This window comes from Xenia sp. Carnegie-2017, unplaced genomic scaffold (genome assembly GCF_021976095.1).
Source record: "Xenia sp. Carnegie-2017 unplaced genomic scaffold, XeniaSp_v1 HiC_scaffold_22, whole genome shotgun sequence".
NCBI classification, from domain to species: Eukaryota; Metazoa; Cnidaria; class Anthozoa; order Malacalcyonacea; family Xeniidae; genus Xenia; species Xenia sp. Carnegie-2017.
The window spans coordinates 16,819,035-16,835,333 of record NW_025813485.1 but is presented as its reverse complement, the minus strand read 5'-3'; the positions used below and the strand labels follow the sequence as shown (position 1 = coordinate 16,835,333).

The window sequence follows — 16,299 nt, the reverse complement described above, 5'->3', positions numbered from 1 at the left end:
GTACGTTACTGAAAATTTAAGATCAGATCAGCATTGATGGAGCTGAGACCCATTTAGGTAACTTCTCACTGAAACTTTTAGGAAATAAACAAATGTTCAAATTTTAAACATTGTTAACATGTAAATGAACAACATAACTTTCTACAAAGTAAATTTGCAACAGAACATAAGATGTTTCTGAAATTTAGACTCTTCTTTTATGTAACAATTAAAATATTAATATTCCTATTTTAGAGAAATTTCCTAATGTTACGTATTTCCGGAAACAAAAAATTTTCAACAGTAAATTATGCAAAATTATTCATACAATCGTGGATGATGAATGTGTAGTTGCATACTCAAAACTTTTTATATAAAATAGCGAAATTAAGAATCGTGATTTAGAATAAATACATCACTGAAAAAAATTCACTTTACTTCGTTTTAAGTTGTTTTGAACAATTATCACAGTTTAGAGTAAACAGTTCGCATTATGTAGAATAATAAATTGAAAAACAGAAACTGTTCCTCTCATGCTGTTCCAACCATTTATGACTCGAAATGTTGTACAAAAAAACATAACTTTCCTTAAGTATCAGTTTATGATGCAGTTACACTCTAATTATTTTCACGGACACCCAGTGTTTTGGGTGTCAGTTGCGCGACGATTGCAAAGGTAAAATCCAACGAACAGTTATTGTTTCCTTTTTTGTTGAAAAATAAAGGAACTGAAACAATAAAACAATATCCGTAAGTAAGATACAATATAATTTGTAAAAAAGTGCAGTTTAGTATATTGGTATGTTAAATTTAGAAACACTAAAGTTATATTTAAAATATTTGTATAATAAAGTAGGAGAGATACGAGTATATTATGCGATAAAACATTGGTATTGTAAAGCAAAAAAAAACAACAATGAAGTTCAGCTTGGTTGTAAAAAATTTATACCACAAAACAGCTAGGGAGCAAAACTTGCATTTGAAGTCATACAACGAAATGTTTTACGTAAGGAAACTGCAACAATTTGCAATTTACAGGCGTATTACTTTCGTTAAAATGTCAATTGTGAAAACGAAATGTCGATATCGTTGACAAGAAATCTAACGATAACGCACATTGATAGCAGGGCCTTCCTTTTTTATCGTTTCGGCCAGATCTCTGTTGTCCGTGCCATCAATAATAGCAGTTGCCAGTTCCTCGTACCACAGTATCTTCTTATGACGGGATTTCCACCAATACTTCAACATGGTATATCCTTGCCTGACGACACCACTTTCGTCTATTTCGATTTCTTTTATTTTCTCATGACTAATATTAAGGAAGATAGCCAAATTTTTCCAATCACGGGGAATTTCCTTCGCCAAATTTATTAGATATTTGTCCATAGCTGCAACAGTCAATACAGGGTTTTAAGAATCTTAAACAGATGTGTTAAAAATATCTTAAAGCAACTATGTTTACAAAGATGGAATTTCTTTACAAGAATAAATATGAAAATTTATGAGTGATTGCCAAATTCATTAATAATATAACAACAAAATATTCATAATCACATTAGTGCAGTTTGTTTTTATTTACACTTGCTAGAAATAGTTACTTCAACTATCTTTTTATTTTCCTTTTCCAAGAGTAAACTGTATTTATGTCAAGAAAATGAGGTTTTTCTATCCTTTTAGTTGGGGGAGAAAAAATTCAAGTTGACAGGTATTACTTATTTGTAACGTTTCTTGTAGGTGGGTTTCACTGAAGAAATAAAATATATTTATTATGTTTGCACAGGCTTATGCAAACCGAGGAGACCGTTAAGAGAACTCGAGAGCAGATCAATGTAAGCCCGAGATCGAAGGTTGCACATGCTTGAAAGTTCTCACAAACGTCTCCGAGGTTTGCATTAGGAAGTGCAAATATGAAAAATATCTTTATTTCTTTTATAAAATAAAAATGATCTATACTCACTGGTGTCAGGTGTACACTCCATTGTCTCAGGTGTACACTCACTGGTGTCTGGTGTACACTCACTGGTCTCAGGTGTACACTCCTTGGTCTCAGGTGTAGACTCACTGGTGTCTGGTGTACACTCACTGGTCTCAGGTGTACACTCCATTGTCTCAGGTGTACACTCACTGGTGTCTGGTGTACACTCACTGGTCTCAGGTGTACACTCCATTGTCTCAGGTATCCTTTGTTGTTCATCAAGGATCCGGGGCATCCGCGCTACAAAAATGGATTAAGATGTTCGCTTAAATGAATTCACAACAGTCCATAGTATTGACTCAATATGTGGCAGATGAAAAGGACGTAAAACAGAGAAAAGTTGGATAACTTGCTGGGTTGTTTTTCTTTAAATTGATAGTTTCTATTCAGCTTCCTTCAATTATTATTTTCAAAATATGCATTTTTTTCTTATATCTTACATTAAGATTTATTAGAGGATTTCCAATAGTCAGGAGAGACACGACTTGGGTGATCAACAAAGACAAACAGCTTTCACACAAAAAGCAATTCGTTTTATGTATTGTGAATTAGAACGTAGAAAATAAATCCTTGCCGAAAAAAATGAAAAAAAAAATTTTTTGCTTTACAGAGCACTTCTGAAACCGTTAAATCTATGAGAAAATCAATCATTAAATATAGCAATATACTTCTGATGTTGCTCATCAAATTTTTACCTTGTTTGTTCAGTCGTAAATGGGCGATTGCTCGCACAATGTTTACTGCGTGGATTTTACGAATACGTTCGATGACTTCAGGCTTTTGTTGCAGCATTTTTCGAAGGTTTTCATTACTTTTGCATTGTTTAAGATGACGGAAAGAAATCATCAAAGCCGTAAACCTTTTACGTCCAATTCTACTGTAAACATCTGCTAAACCAACCAGTGCTTCAAGATGATACAAAGACATTTTAAATTTCCTTGCGTTTTCTGCTGAAATGGCAAACATCTTTATCGCTTGCTTATCTCCTACTTGCATGTAGAAATGAGCTACTGCGTTCATATGCCTGGACAATCGAACAAGACTACTTTTTTGGTTATCTTGACTTTCATACAACTGCAACAATTTTGTTATTTCAACGCAAGTACGGATCCCATCTTCAGACATTAATTTCACATAATCAACAGCATTTGATGGCATTGCAAGTAAATTTTTACAGCATTTCAAAATTTGATTGTAGCAAATCAACTTGCTGTACACATCTCCGCTTCTCTTCTTTAAGATTCCCATTTCAAAAAATGATTGTTGATCATCTTTAAGCTGCTTGTAACATTCCATGGCATTTTCAAAATCTTTTTTTAGTACTTCATCAGTTTTAGAAACTACCTTCTCGTTCTCGACACAGTCCTCATTGACAAGGAGATAAAGAAGAGCATTTGTTTGAACAAGATATCCATGAAAGACAGCAATCCCAGATTCCAGTTCTTTGTTGATTTCATTTGCCAGACAGTACGCAAGCTTCATAAGATCGACATAAAAACTTGGTTTCTTGAGTGTTTTTCTATCGTGATAGAAGTAGTTTCTACCATAGCTATATATTAATGAAACATAAAGCTCAGCGAGGAACAAATGGCTATACTTTTCAACACCTATTGCCACTTTATGTTCTACCAATTCATGCACGATGGCTGGTGTCAGCGGTTGAGAAAGTTCGATAATTTCTTTCAATTTTTCATCATTTTTGAGTTCATCCGGGAACACGTCAAGATCTTGTTTGTTCAGAGATCGACAATATACAAGATCGTAAACAATACTTGTCATACATGGTATTTGGGAACTCTTTTTTTTCATCTTTTTCATTAAGTTTTCAGCTACATGATATGTGGAGTGAAGTATGTCGTAGATTTCTTGCTTGTTAACAGATCCCCACGAAAAAGCGCTTATGAATGAATAAAACGATCCAACAGGCTGCAAGTCATCCTCAGTCACCCCACACAACTTATGAAGAAGATTTCTCGATGTTTCGAAGAAAGTGTCCAGTTTTTGTAGCAAAGGAGGTTGTTCTTGAGTATACGTAAATCCAATGAGCTCTGCGAGTCTAGCTAATGCGATCATGGTTCTATCATCTTTCGTTTCATTCTTCCATTTATTCAGGAATATCTCTGCATGCTCACGAACGATATGCAACCGAGAATCATCTTTTGAGAAACGATTATCTTTGTTTATGTACTTCATAAAAACTCCTGATAACTTATTAAGTACTTCTGACTTAATGGTTTCTTTTTCATCAACCATATCTTTGATCACTTGTTGGGTAAAAGAATGAAATGAAAAAAGGCGGATATCACCTTCTCTTGTTATTTTAATCAGCGACTTAACACCATTACAAAGCTCATTCATTTCTAGTATATTGATGTGGGGATCACTTGAAGGTAATTGACTGCTCAAAAGGAATTCTGGTATGCCATTATTACTGAGAAAAGCCACAGCTGCAATGACAGGAATGAACTTGTCTTCAACCTTTTCTAAGCAGGTTTGTACTGCAATGTAAAGGTGTATTTTGTGCTTTTGCTCTTCGTCACGAACTTTCTTTGAGACTTTGTGTTTTAACATGCCCAGATATTCATTAATGGATATCATATTTTGAACAATATAGTCTTTGGAAGCTGTTAAGCCAAGAATATTCCAGCCAAAATAGTCACAGAGCTTTCTTTTCATTTCTTTGTCGTCATTAAGATCTTTAAGAAATTCTATTCCTTCATCAAATCGATCAACTTCAATTTTCTCGGATATATTCCAAAGAGGATGGTTAAGGATACGATCGTTTGTTGTCATGAGGATGTTGATTGAATGATGAACATTCCATAAATCTTTAAACCATTCTTCTTTAAGATTCTTAGACTCCAAGTTGTCAAGCAAAAAAATTACGTTTAATTCTTCTGCTCTTTTCTCAATAGATGTCAGCATTTCTTTATAACTCATATTGGTTGAAAACGTTTTCGCCAACTTTGTCAATGGTTCAACGACTTGTTCGCTGTCAAAGTTCTTAAGATCTATCAACCAACTGATGTCATATTTGTCTTTGTTGACAACAAGATGATTTAAAGCTGCAGAAGATTTTCCCACTCCAATTGATCCATGCAAAATTATTGGAACTCCTTTTCGCAATCGCTGAAGTTGTTCATCTAATTCCCTTCTTTGAAAATAATGATAATCTGGTTCGTGCCAGTTGGAAGCCCCGATTTTATTATCTAGGATAAAAGTTTGATACCAAATATTTGTAAAAAATTGATAAATCCGTGACATTGTTACTTTTAAACATTACATGCATTTCCTTTATTGGAATGACCGTTGTTGAATAGTTTATGGACACAGATGGAAAAGATACAAATTACCTTCAATTGAAACAGCTCCATTATTTACTTCACTGGAAGAGCCAGCATGAGTAATATGTAGAGGAGCATTATTTACTTCACTTGAAGTACCAGTTTGAGTAATATTAACTGTCACGTGATCACCAATTATAGTATTGCCGCCAGTTATATATATATTCATTTTAGACTCGGCCATCACAACTAGATGAAAGACAAGACGGTTAGGGCATTTAAAATGATCATTTTTCTTCATTGTTTATTATACTTGAAATTCATACTTAGAAAGAAAATCTGGCCTTCAGTGTCATATGTGCAAACATAAATTTGACATCTCTTTGGCCATCATGAATTACAATTCAAAATATGCACTCCGCCGTTTATTCATGTTAATATGGATCTTTTTTAGAACATCTTTCTCAAACTTTTACCTTGAAACGTTGACAAGCACATCGTGTGACTTTTGCCTTTTGAAATTTATTAACAGTTGATATTAAAGTATTTTCATGTGTATCAAGTATCAAACGTACCATATTTTGTCAACCATCTGTATATATGCTATCTAAAGATAATTTTTCAACGAAGGCCCCCTCCCCTCCCCCCTTTAATTTTAAATGAGTTGCTACGCCTGTGACGTCAAGTATTTGTCATCACTGACATCACACGTTCACTTCTTCAGATTCATAGCTAGGTTTCCATTTTCCATTGGAATAGCGTCAAAAGCCGTCGATATTAGTTTTTTTCCCAAATATGTACAGTATGTTTCAAGAATCGCTTAAAATTTACACAATTAGGGTCTGCACGCAGGCTAAGCGCTTTATAAATACGCTACATCTAAAATCTAAAATAGTCATTTTTTAGTACATCCAACAATTTATGTTCATGAGTGTACAATTCAAAAACAGCGTTGTTTGAGACTGTTGACATGATGAAGCATAAATGAAACCAAGTTTATTCTTGTTGTTCAGATCTTGTTCGTACATCAACCGTAAACAAACGCCAACAATATTGTTTACATACCACAATAATAATACAGGACAACATTTCTACAGCTTGTACACTTGTACTTTACAGTACAATCTGTTATTAAGTTACCTCCATACAGATTATGACATTTATTGCTGTACAACGTCAATAGTTTTAATTAGTATAGTTTACTGTGTTATCTGCCACAAGAGAAAGCTAGCTTCATAGAATTATCAAATTGAACTCACGATGGAGAAACTACGATCAGGCGAATGTAACAAAAATACACTTTGACAATATGTCTACGTTAATTAGGAAGAAAAAAAATTAAGCCCTTACCGTGATAAAATATTCTTTGATTCTTATGAAAGACGTGTTGATGATCAATATTATAAGCTAAGTATACGTCGTCGGTTTACGCAATGATATTGTAATTTTGAGCGTTTCACAAACTAAAATTTTCAATAGTACTCATTTAAAACACTCAAAATTTAATCCAAATGCAGTATAATACTTTAAAATGCTCATTTTAGACCTTTACCCTGACTTGAAAGATAAAAATTCACTATATCTCTTTGTACACCTTGTGATAAAATAATGACAGGTGGACTTCAGGGAAATAACACAGGAAAAGTTCGGAGGAAGGCACTTGTTTGTCGACCCCTCCTGGTTCTAAGGTCTCTAAAGCCCGCCGCACACTGGTAAACTTGCCGCGCGTACTTCTTATTCGTGACAAGTGTGATCGACAAAAGTTCCTAGTGTGCGCGGAAGTTTTGAACAACATTTGTTATTCGTGACAGATGAGTCAAATATCAAACGCGTTTGATATTTGACTCATCTGACACGAATGACAAATGTTGTTCAAAACTTCCGCGCACACTAGGAAATTTTGTCGATCGCACTTGTCACGAATAACAAGTACGCGCGGCAAGTTCACCAGTGTGCGGCGGGCTTAAGAGGAAACAGTTAAAGTTTTATTGTAAATTGCCTTTTTTAGGTCTTGTGGCCACAAGAATTAGAAAACTGGAATGTACGCTATTTAAATTAAAGTTGATAGAGTACCTTGAGACGCAATCCGGCTAGGTTCTTAATGAATGTTTTAGGAAAGAAATAAAATTCTCATATTTTAACTCTACATTGTAAACACGCAAATGAAGGACTTTAACATAACATGTAATAGAGTAATGTTACAGCATAACATGCTTGGAGAGATTTTATTGAAATTGAAAATCTACTAATGTGTAATAAACTTATAATAAGCCCTTAATAACCGAGCGCAAGGTCTTTACGGAGAAATATCGGACCGAACAACTTTACTTTAACCCTTTACTTTAACACCTTTTACTTTGATAAATATTTTATTCAAAAAATTTCACTTTACTTTGTTCACATTTTTATATTAGTTTCGAACTAATATCCGTGTTTTTTAAGATGCTCCAACCAAACAATATCTTTATGACTCGAACTGTTGTGCAAAAAATACAAAACGTCGCTCAAGTACAATTTATATTGGTCAAGTTACACACTAATTATTTTCATGGGCACCTTGTGTTTTGAGGGTTAGTTGTGCAAACATTGCAGCAATAAAACAATGTCCGTAAATAAGACACACAATACAATTTGTAGTACATTTTTATACTAAAGTAAGAAACACTGAAGTCGTAGTTGAAATATTGGTATAATGAAATAGGAAGGATACGTATATCATGCGATAAAATATTGGTATTGTAAAGCAAAAGAGATTGACGGTCTGCTATAAAATATTCGTACGTATGATCAAACAGGAACATTCATTCAAACATTTTTAATATTTTAAATATTTTTCAACATTGATTCTAGGGCCTTCAGTGATGATCTTTCCGGCCAAATCTTTTCTGTCGATACTTTCAAAAGCAGTTCTCAGTTCCTCGTACCAGGACTGTTCATCATCACGTGACTGCAACCAGTGTTCAAGCATTTTGAATCCTTGCCAGATGACGTCATTACGATGATTTAATTCGATTTCATCTATTTTCGTCGAGTGAACATTCAGATATATAGCCAAATTTTTCCATTTTCCCGGAATTTCTCGTACTATATCCATCAGATATGAATCTGCAACGTTCAATACAGGGTTTTAGTAAAGAATCTTAAGCAGATGTTTTGAAAACACTTTAAAACATTCTAAAACGAATATTTTTATAATGGATCAAATTGTTTTCTTTCAAGAATATAAAATAAATGAATGAACAAATTAGTTAATAACATAGGTACGAAATACACATGGTCACATCAGTGTGTACTGTTTGTATTTCCGTTCGCACGGAATATATAGTTTTATTTTCCTTTCCAAAGATGGAAAGTCCAATCGCAAAAGTAACACAACCACTAGTGAAGAAGATATTCGATTAATTTCTATAACTTCTTGCTTATCCAAAGTCCTTGAGGACTGTGGTACAATAGATAATGGCAGATGTCGTAAATAATATTGATTTACAGCAACGTGGTTGCTCAAAGGAAACAACTGTTTACTGCTTATCTTACGTTGACTTCCCTGATAAACACATCCGTCTACTTTTCCTAGACTACACAAAAGCTTTTCATCGTATCGGACACAACGTGCTCAGTAGTAAGCTTATTGATATTGGAGTTAGACGCTCTATGATGCCATGGATTATAAGCTTCTTGCCCAATCGTAAACAGACTATGTAAGACTTGGTAACCTCGCTTTTAAATAGTTAACGGTCACAGCTGGTTTACCACAAGGAACTAAATTGGGCCCAATCTTATTTTAATTTATGATTAACCTCGTTAAGATCTCATCCTTAGAAGGTAGTAGAGCTTGAAAATTGATGGATGACCTTTCCGTTTCTTAATTTCTCTCATGGAATTGTAAATCTCGTATGCAAAATTATCTTCATTATAGAACAATCTTAAATGGAATAAACATCTCGCTATGATTACTAAAAAAGCCTCCAAGCGTTTGCATATAATTGGAGTACGTACTTAAACGAAAAACCGTGACCAGCCGACAATTTAAAGAAATATAGTATAAAGCAGACAGAATGATTCTGTCTGAGGATGACTTTGAAATACAGTCGAAAATTTACAGTTCACTTCTCGTCTTGTTTTGATGCACATTTTGCAGTCTCAAGATGTCTTGCTTCGTCGTAATTTGCTTTATACTATAGTACTTAAACAAAGCGTAATCAATCCCACGAATCGATTTTTATTCACAATGCTCTCATTCGACCTGTTTTGGAGTACTGCTGTATTGTATAGCATAAAAGTGTATCTGTTTATCTGGCTGACTCAATAGAAAAAATTTAGAAAAGAGCACTTAACGTAATCCTTCCAGCTAAGACTTGTCGTGAAGCTTTATATGAGCTGAATTGTCCACGTCTGGATGATAAACGGGATGAACTTTACAAAAGAACAATTAAACAAATATCTTAAGGCAATCGTATATCTCATTCAACGTATTAAGAACATTAGTTATAACTTACTTAATTTTAATGATTTTACATTATTTGAAATTTTTTTCGATAATGTGCCATTGACCCGACAATCAAACAAAAGAAAATATAAATGATGAAATCAGTATGGTTCATTTGTGTTTCCGCTTGCTATACAACTGTCATTTATCGTCATTTTATTTTTTCTGAAGAGTAAATAAAAAAGTAGTAAGTAAAGAAATACTAATTTTTCAAGCCATGTACACTTCGTCACAATTACAAACATTGACTGCATACAGACCTCGTAACCAATGTCGTATTTCTATTGTTTACCTACCTATTGCTTTGTAGGCTTTTTTGGTTTTCCATGGTTCCTCTTCGCTGCTTTGTGAAGAGCCATCAACAGCCAATGACCCACGATAAGTTGTATACTCGTTGGTCTCAGACATCTTTTGCTTTTTCTCAAGGATCGGCAGCCTCTGCGCTACAAAAATGGTTTAAGATGTTCGCTTAAATGAATTCACAACAGTCCATAGTATTGACTCAATATGTGGCAGATGAAAAGGATGTAAAACTGAGAAAAGTTGGATAACTTGCTGGGTTGTTTTTCTTTAAATTGATAGTTTCTTTTCGGCTTCCTTCAATTATTATTTTAAAAATATGCATTTTTTTCTTATATCCTACATTGAGGTTTATTAGAGGATTTCCAATATTCAGGAGAGACATGACTTGGGTGATCAACAAAGGCAAACAGCTTTCACACAGAAAAAATTGATAATAGACATTTAAACTGTACTTTAATTTCATTTTCCAAAGAGTAAATAAAAAAGCGTGATGTGTTTCAAACTTAAATTTTGCTCTGAAAAGCGTATTTTGTCTTGCGGTGAATGATAATTAAGTGGTTTTGAAAACCAAAATCTGATGTAGCTCATCAAATTTTTACCTTGTTTCTTCAATCGTAAATAGGCGATAACTCGCACAATGTTTACTGCGTGGATTTTGCGAAAACGTTCCATGACTTCAGGCTTTTGTTGCAGCATTTTTCGAAGGTTTTCATTACTTTTGCATTGTTTAAGATGACGGAAAGAAATCATCAAAGCAGTAAACCTTATACGGCCAATTCTACTGTAAACATCTGCTAAACCAACCACGGCTTCAAGTTGATACAAAGACTTTTTTGATTTTCTTGCGTTTTCTGCTGAAATGGCAAACATCTTTATCGCTTGCATGTAGAAATTGTCTCCTATTTGCATGTAAAAATTAGCGACTGCATTCCTATATTTCGATCGTTGAATAAGTTTACCTTTTTGACATTCTTGATTTTCAAGCAACTTCAATTTTTCTTTAACTTTACTGCAAATGCCGCTACCATCTTTACGGATCAATTTTACATCATCAAGAGTATTTGATGGCATTGCAAGTAATTTTACGTAGCACTTTAAGATTTCACAGTAGCAAAACAACTTGCTGTACATATCTCCGTTTCTCTCCTTTAAGATTCCCATTTCAAAGAACAGTTGTTTATCATTACTCAGTTGCCTGTAACATTCGATGGCAGTTTCCAAATCTTTCTTTCGAATTTCTGCAGTTTTTGCCACTAATTTCTCGTTCTCGACACAGTCATCTTTCACAAGGAGATAAAGAAGAGCACTTTTTTGAGCAAGATATCCATGTAAGACAGCGACACCAGGTCCCAGTTCTTTGTTGATTTCATTTGCCAGACAGTACGCAAGCTTCATAAGATTGATGTAAAAACTTGGTTTCTCGAGTTTTCTTCTATCGTGATAAAAATAGTTTCTACCATAGCTATATATTAATGAAACATAAAGCTCAGCGAGGTACAGATGACTATACTTTTCAATTTTGATAGCTGCTTCATGTTCTACCAATTTATCCACGATGTCTGGTGATAGTGGTTGTGAAAGTTCGATGATTTTCTTCAGTTTTTCATCATTTTTGAGTTCATCCGGGAACACGTCAAGATCTTGTTTGTTCAGAAATCGACAATATACAAGATCGCAAACAATACTTGTCATACATGGTATTTGGGAACTCTTTTTTTTCATCTTTTTCATTAAGTTTTCAGCTACATGATATGTGGAGTGAGGTATGTCGTATATTTCTTGCTTATCGACACATACCCCCCCAAAAGCGCTTATAAATGAATAAAACGATCTAACAGGCTGCAAGTCATCCTCAGTCACCCCACACAACTCATGAAGAAGATTTCTCGACGTTTCGAAGAAAGTGTCCAGTTTTTGTAGCACACAAGGTTGTTTTTGAGTATACGTAAATCCAATGAGCTCTGCTACTCTAGCTAATGCGATCATGGTTCTATCATCTTTCTTTTTATTTTTCCATTTATTCAGGAATATCTCTGCATGCTTACGAACGATATGCAACAGAGAATCATCATTTGAGAAACGATTATCTTTGTTGATGTTCTTCATAAAAACTCCTGATAACTTATAAAGTACCTCTGACTTAATGGTTTCTTTTTCATCAACCATATCTATGATCACGTTTTGGGTAAAAGAATGGAATGAAAAAAGGCGGATTTCACCTTCTTCTGTTATTTTAATCAGCGATTTAACACCATTACAAAGCTCATTCATTTCTAGTAAATTGATATGAGGATCACTTGAAGGTAATTGACTGCTCAAAAGGAATTCTGGTATGTTATTATTACTGAGAAAAGCCACAGCTGCAATGACAGGAAAGAACTTATCTTCAACCTTTTCTAAACAGGTTTGCACTGCAACGTAAAGGTGTATTTTGTGATTTTGCTCTTCGTCACGAACTTTCTTTGCTGCGACTTTGTGATTTAGCAAGTCTAAATATTTATTGATAGTTATCTCATATTGATCAATGTAGTCTTTGGAAACTGTTAAGCCAAGTATATTCCAGCTAAAATAGTTACAGAGCTCTCTTTTCTTTTCTTTGTCATCCTTAAGTTTTTCAAGAAATTCTATTCCTTCATCAAATCGATCAACTTCAATTTTCTCGGATATATTCCTAAGACGATGGATGACGATACGGTCGTTCGTTGTTATGAGGATGTTGATTGAATGACGAACATTCCATAAATCTTTAAACCATTCTTCTTTAAGATTCTTAGACTCCAAGTTGTCAAGCAAAAAAATTATGTTTAATTCTTCGGCTCTTTTCTCAATAGAAGTCAGCATTTCTTCATAACTCATATTGGTTGAAAACTCCTTTGCTAAGTTTGTCAATGATTCAACGACTCGTTCGCTGTCAAAGTTCTTAAGATCTATCAACCAACTGATTTCATATTTGTCTTTGTTGACAACAAGATAATTTAAAGCAGCAGAAGATTTTCCCACTCCAATTGATCCATGCAAAATTATTCGAGCTCCTTTTTGCAATCCCTGAAGTTGATCATCTAATTTCCTTCTTTGAAAATACTGATAATCTGGCTTGCGCCAATTGGAAGCCCTGATTTTTCTATCTAGGATAAAAGATTCTTACCAAAAATTTTTAAAAAATAGACAAATGAGTGACATTAATACATTTAACTATTAGATGCAATTCTTGATTGGATTAACCGTTGTTGGTATCCTATGGATAGTTTATGGAAACATGCAGAAGGAAAAGATACAAATTAATTACCTTCAATTGAAACAGCTCCATTATTTACTTCACTGGAAGAGCCAGCATGAGTAATATGTAGAGGAGCATTATTTACTTCACTTGAAGTACCATTAACTGTCATGTGATTACCAATAAAAGTATTGCCGCCAGTTATAGATATATTCATTTTAGACTCGGCCATCACAACTAGAGGAAAAATGATCATTTTCACTTCATCGTTTGCTATACTTGAAATTTATACTTAGAAGGAAAATTTTGCAAACACCAGACAATAATATTGACATACGCGAGCCATTTATCTCAATGGCCATTATGAATTACAATTTAACATATTCACTCTTTTATTCGCGTTCATATGGTCTTTTTCAGAGCATCTGAAAAACTTTCACTTTAAAAAGTTTACATGTACATCGTATGACGAAACATCACGTGATTTCTAAATATTTTAACAATTTTAATATTTTTAATAAATGCCTTCCCGCCCCCTTAACTTAAATTCATTCCTCCCAATTCCTACGCCTACGACGTCAAGAATTTCATCACATAAAGAAATACACGACACTTTAACTCGTTCAGATTCGTCGGTAGGTTTTTATTGAAATAGCGTCAATGCTTGTTTTCTTTCTAGAAATGTTTAACTTTCGACTCTTCGGTTTTAAAATGAACACAACACAGCGCTCTATAAAATATTTTACATTATGACTAAAAACTAAAAATAGTTCTTAATTTTGTGCAACAATTTATGATCATAAGTGAGTATACAATTAAAAGACAGCTAACAGCGTCGTTCGTGACTGTTGTCAGTTGACAATATGAAACATAAATGAAACGATTACTTTACCAGATCAACATCATCCGTAAACAGTTATCAAATATGAATATTGTTCACATACCACTGATAGCATTGCTAATTGCTTCCCGCTAACAACTTACACTATACCATTTCTAATACTTGTACATTTGTTTTCTACAATCTGTTCTTATGTGCATAAACATTATGATTTTTAGTATTTATTAGTGTACATTTACGTAAATAGTTTTCTGTGTTATTTTTTACAAGAAAGAGCGTTCATCAAAACGAATTGAACAATTGATTGATCTCCGATCGAGATGTGATCAGGCGAATGTTACAAGAATACACTGTTCGATATCGATATGTTCCCGTCAATTAGGAAGGAAACGCTTTACACTCAAGATAAAAAATTCTTTGAATGTCATGCTAGACGTTTTAATTATCAATGTTATAAGCTACGTGGTGCTGTGTTGATAACATTGTAGCTTGAGAGCGTTTCATAAATCAAAATTTATAACCTTACTCGTAAATCAATCAAGAAGCTATAATAAATCTGTTTCTTTAAGATGCTTACCTTGCCTTGAAACATAAAAAAACTCACTTTAAAATGTCTTGACTTGCGATAAAACTCTTGACAGGTGAACTTCCGGAAATGAATGACACAGGAAACGTAAATTAAATAAGACACTTGCTTCTGGATGTATCCTCCCCCCGGTTCCTTAGTCTGCCCCAGGGCAAGGCACAGTGTACAAATGATTGTCTATCTTGTGCTTGTAAGAACTAGGAAACTGAAATGTACGTTACTGAAAATTTAAGATCAGCATTGATGGAGTTGAGACCCATTTAGGTAACTTCTCACTGAAACTTTTAGGAAATAAACAAATGTTCAATATTTAAGCATTGTTATTATGTAAATGAACAACATAACTTTCTACAAAGTAAATTTCCACAGAACATAAGATGTTTCTGAAATTTAAACTCTTGTATTATGTAACAATTGAAATATTAATATTCCTATTTTAGAGAAATTATTTTAACTTTTAAATCGCACTGTGAATGATCCACACACAGATAACATGACTGCGCAAAGACTTGTTTTATTTATTTTGAATTCAGTTCTTTAAGTAAACATATTATACATTAAAAGGTTTTCAATAATAAGATTAAGAAATGAATGGTGAATCAATCGACATTGAATACGAAGAAGATCTTCATCAGGATGCAGATGCTGTCGAAATCAAAAAAATTATCTGTGAAAAAACAGATGACTCTCTGCTAAAATTTTCATTTTCTCTTACCTTTAAATTTGATGATTAACGAAATGTAATCGTATTTTAAAAACTTTCTGTGTATTTTTTACTGACATAAAGCTTTTTACTATTGCTATTAATTGTTCATGTATACGTTTAATTTTAAACTGAAAAAAAGTTACAAGATTTTTTTAATATACCTTAACCGTTATAACAGTCCCTGTTGTAAATTACTATTGCTAAAAACAGTTATTTAGGAGGTTCGTTGTATTGAAATTATGCTTTTCAGCACCTATAACGCACATCCTGGAATTTTCAACATCGCAGTTCAAGGAGAAGCTTGCATACCAAACAATTGGAGTATACAAATCGTGCTTATCACAACTCCACGACCTAATTGATGGTAAACATGTAGGTAGTGTGCCGGTTGTTTCCCGATTTATGAAAGGAATTTTTGAGATGCAGCCACCGAGCCCGAAAATGTCCATAACTTGGCCTGTTGGAAAGGCAATTGGTTTTCTTAAAGACTTAAACTCAACTGAACACCTTAAACTTCCTGAATTGTCATTAAAATTGGTCATGCTGTTAGCATTGACATCTGCAGCCAGAGTACATGAATTGGCAGCTTTGAATCTTGAGAATGTGTTGAGAAAAAAGCATAGTTAGACTTTTTATTTGGCAAAACATGTAAAGAACTCTCGGTCAAACCATCCTGCACGACAACTTTCTTTCCAGGCATTTCCTGAGAACTCAAAAATATGTGTGGTTAAATGTTTAGAAAAATATGTTGAGCACACCCAAAATATTAGGGGGAATGAACAACAACTGTGATTTCGTATAAAAAAACACACAAGGCTATATGCAGACAAACGTTATCTAGATGGCTACGATCGCTGTTGATGAATGCGAGAATATTTGTGGAATATACAGGTCATTCCACCAGATCAGCATCAACATCGTA

At 33.8% G+C, this 16,299-nt stretch overlaps 1 protein-coding gene across 8 annotated transcripts in view; it reads right to left on the bottom strand.

Annotated features, from left to right (window-relative positions):
- Positions 1-16,299, bottom strand: part of LOC124447007 — a 62,562-nt gene that overhangs the window by 7,076 nt on the left and 39,187 nt on the right. The window contains exons 1-5 of one of the 8 annotated variants that reach the window (XM_046997908.1): positions 14,663-14,726; positions 5,308-5,487; positions 2,650-5,163; positions 1,937-2,194; positions 727-1,367 (exon numbers count right to left, since the gene is read on the bottom strand). In XM_046997908.1, coding sequence (XP_046853864.1) covers positions 1,081-1,367; positions 1,937-2,194; positions 2,650-5,163; positions 5,308-5,482 — 3,234 coding nt within the window. In that variant the 5' untranslated portion in view covers positions 5,483-5,487; positions 14,663-14,726 and the 3' untranslated portion in view covers positions 727-1,080. Of the gene's footprint in view, positions 1-726; positions 1,368-1,936; positions 2,195-2,649; positions 5,164-5,307; positions 5,488-6,588; positions 6,732-7,741; positions 8,344-10,020; positions 10,168-10,626; positions 13,153-13,313; positions 13,482-14,662; positions 14,735-16,299 lie in introns of those variants that run through there. The other 7 variants (XM_046997909.1, XM_046997911.1, XM_046997912.1 and 4 more) reach the window with 7 other exon arrangements.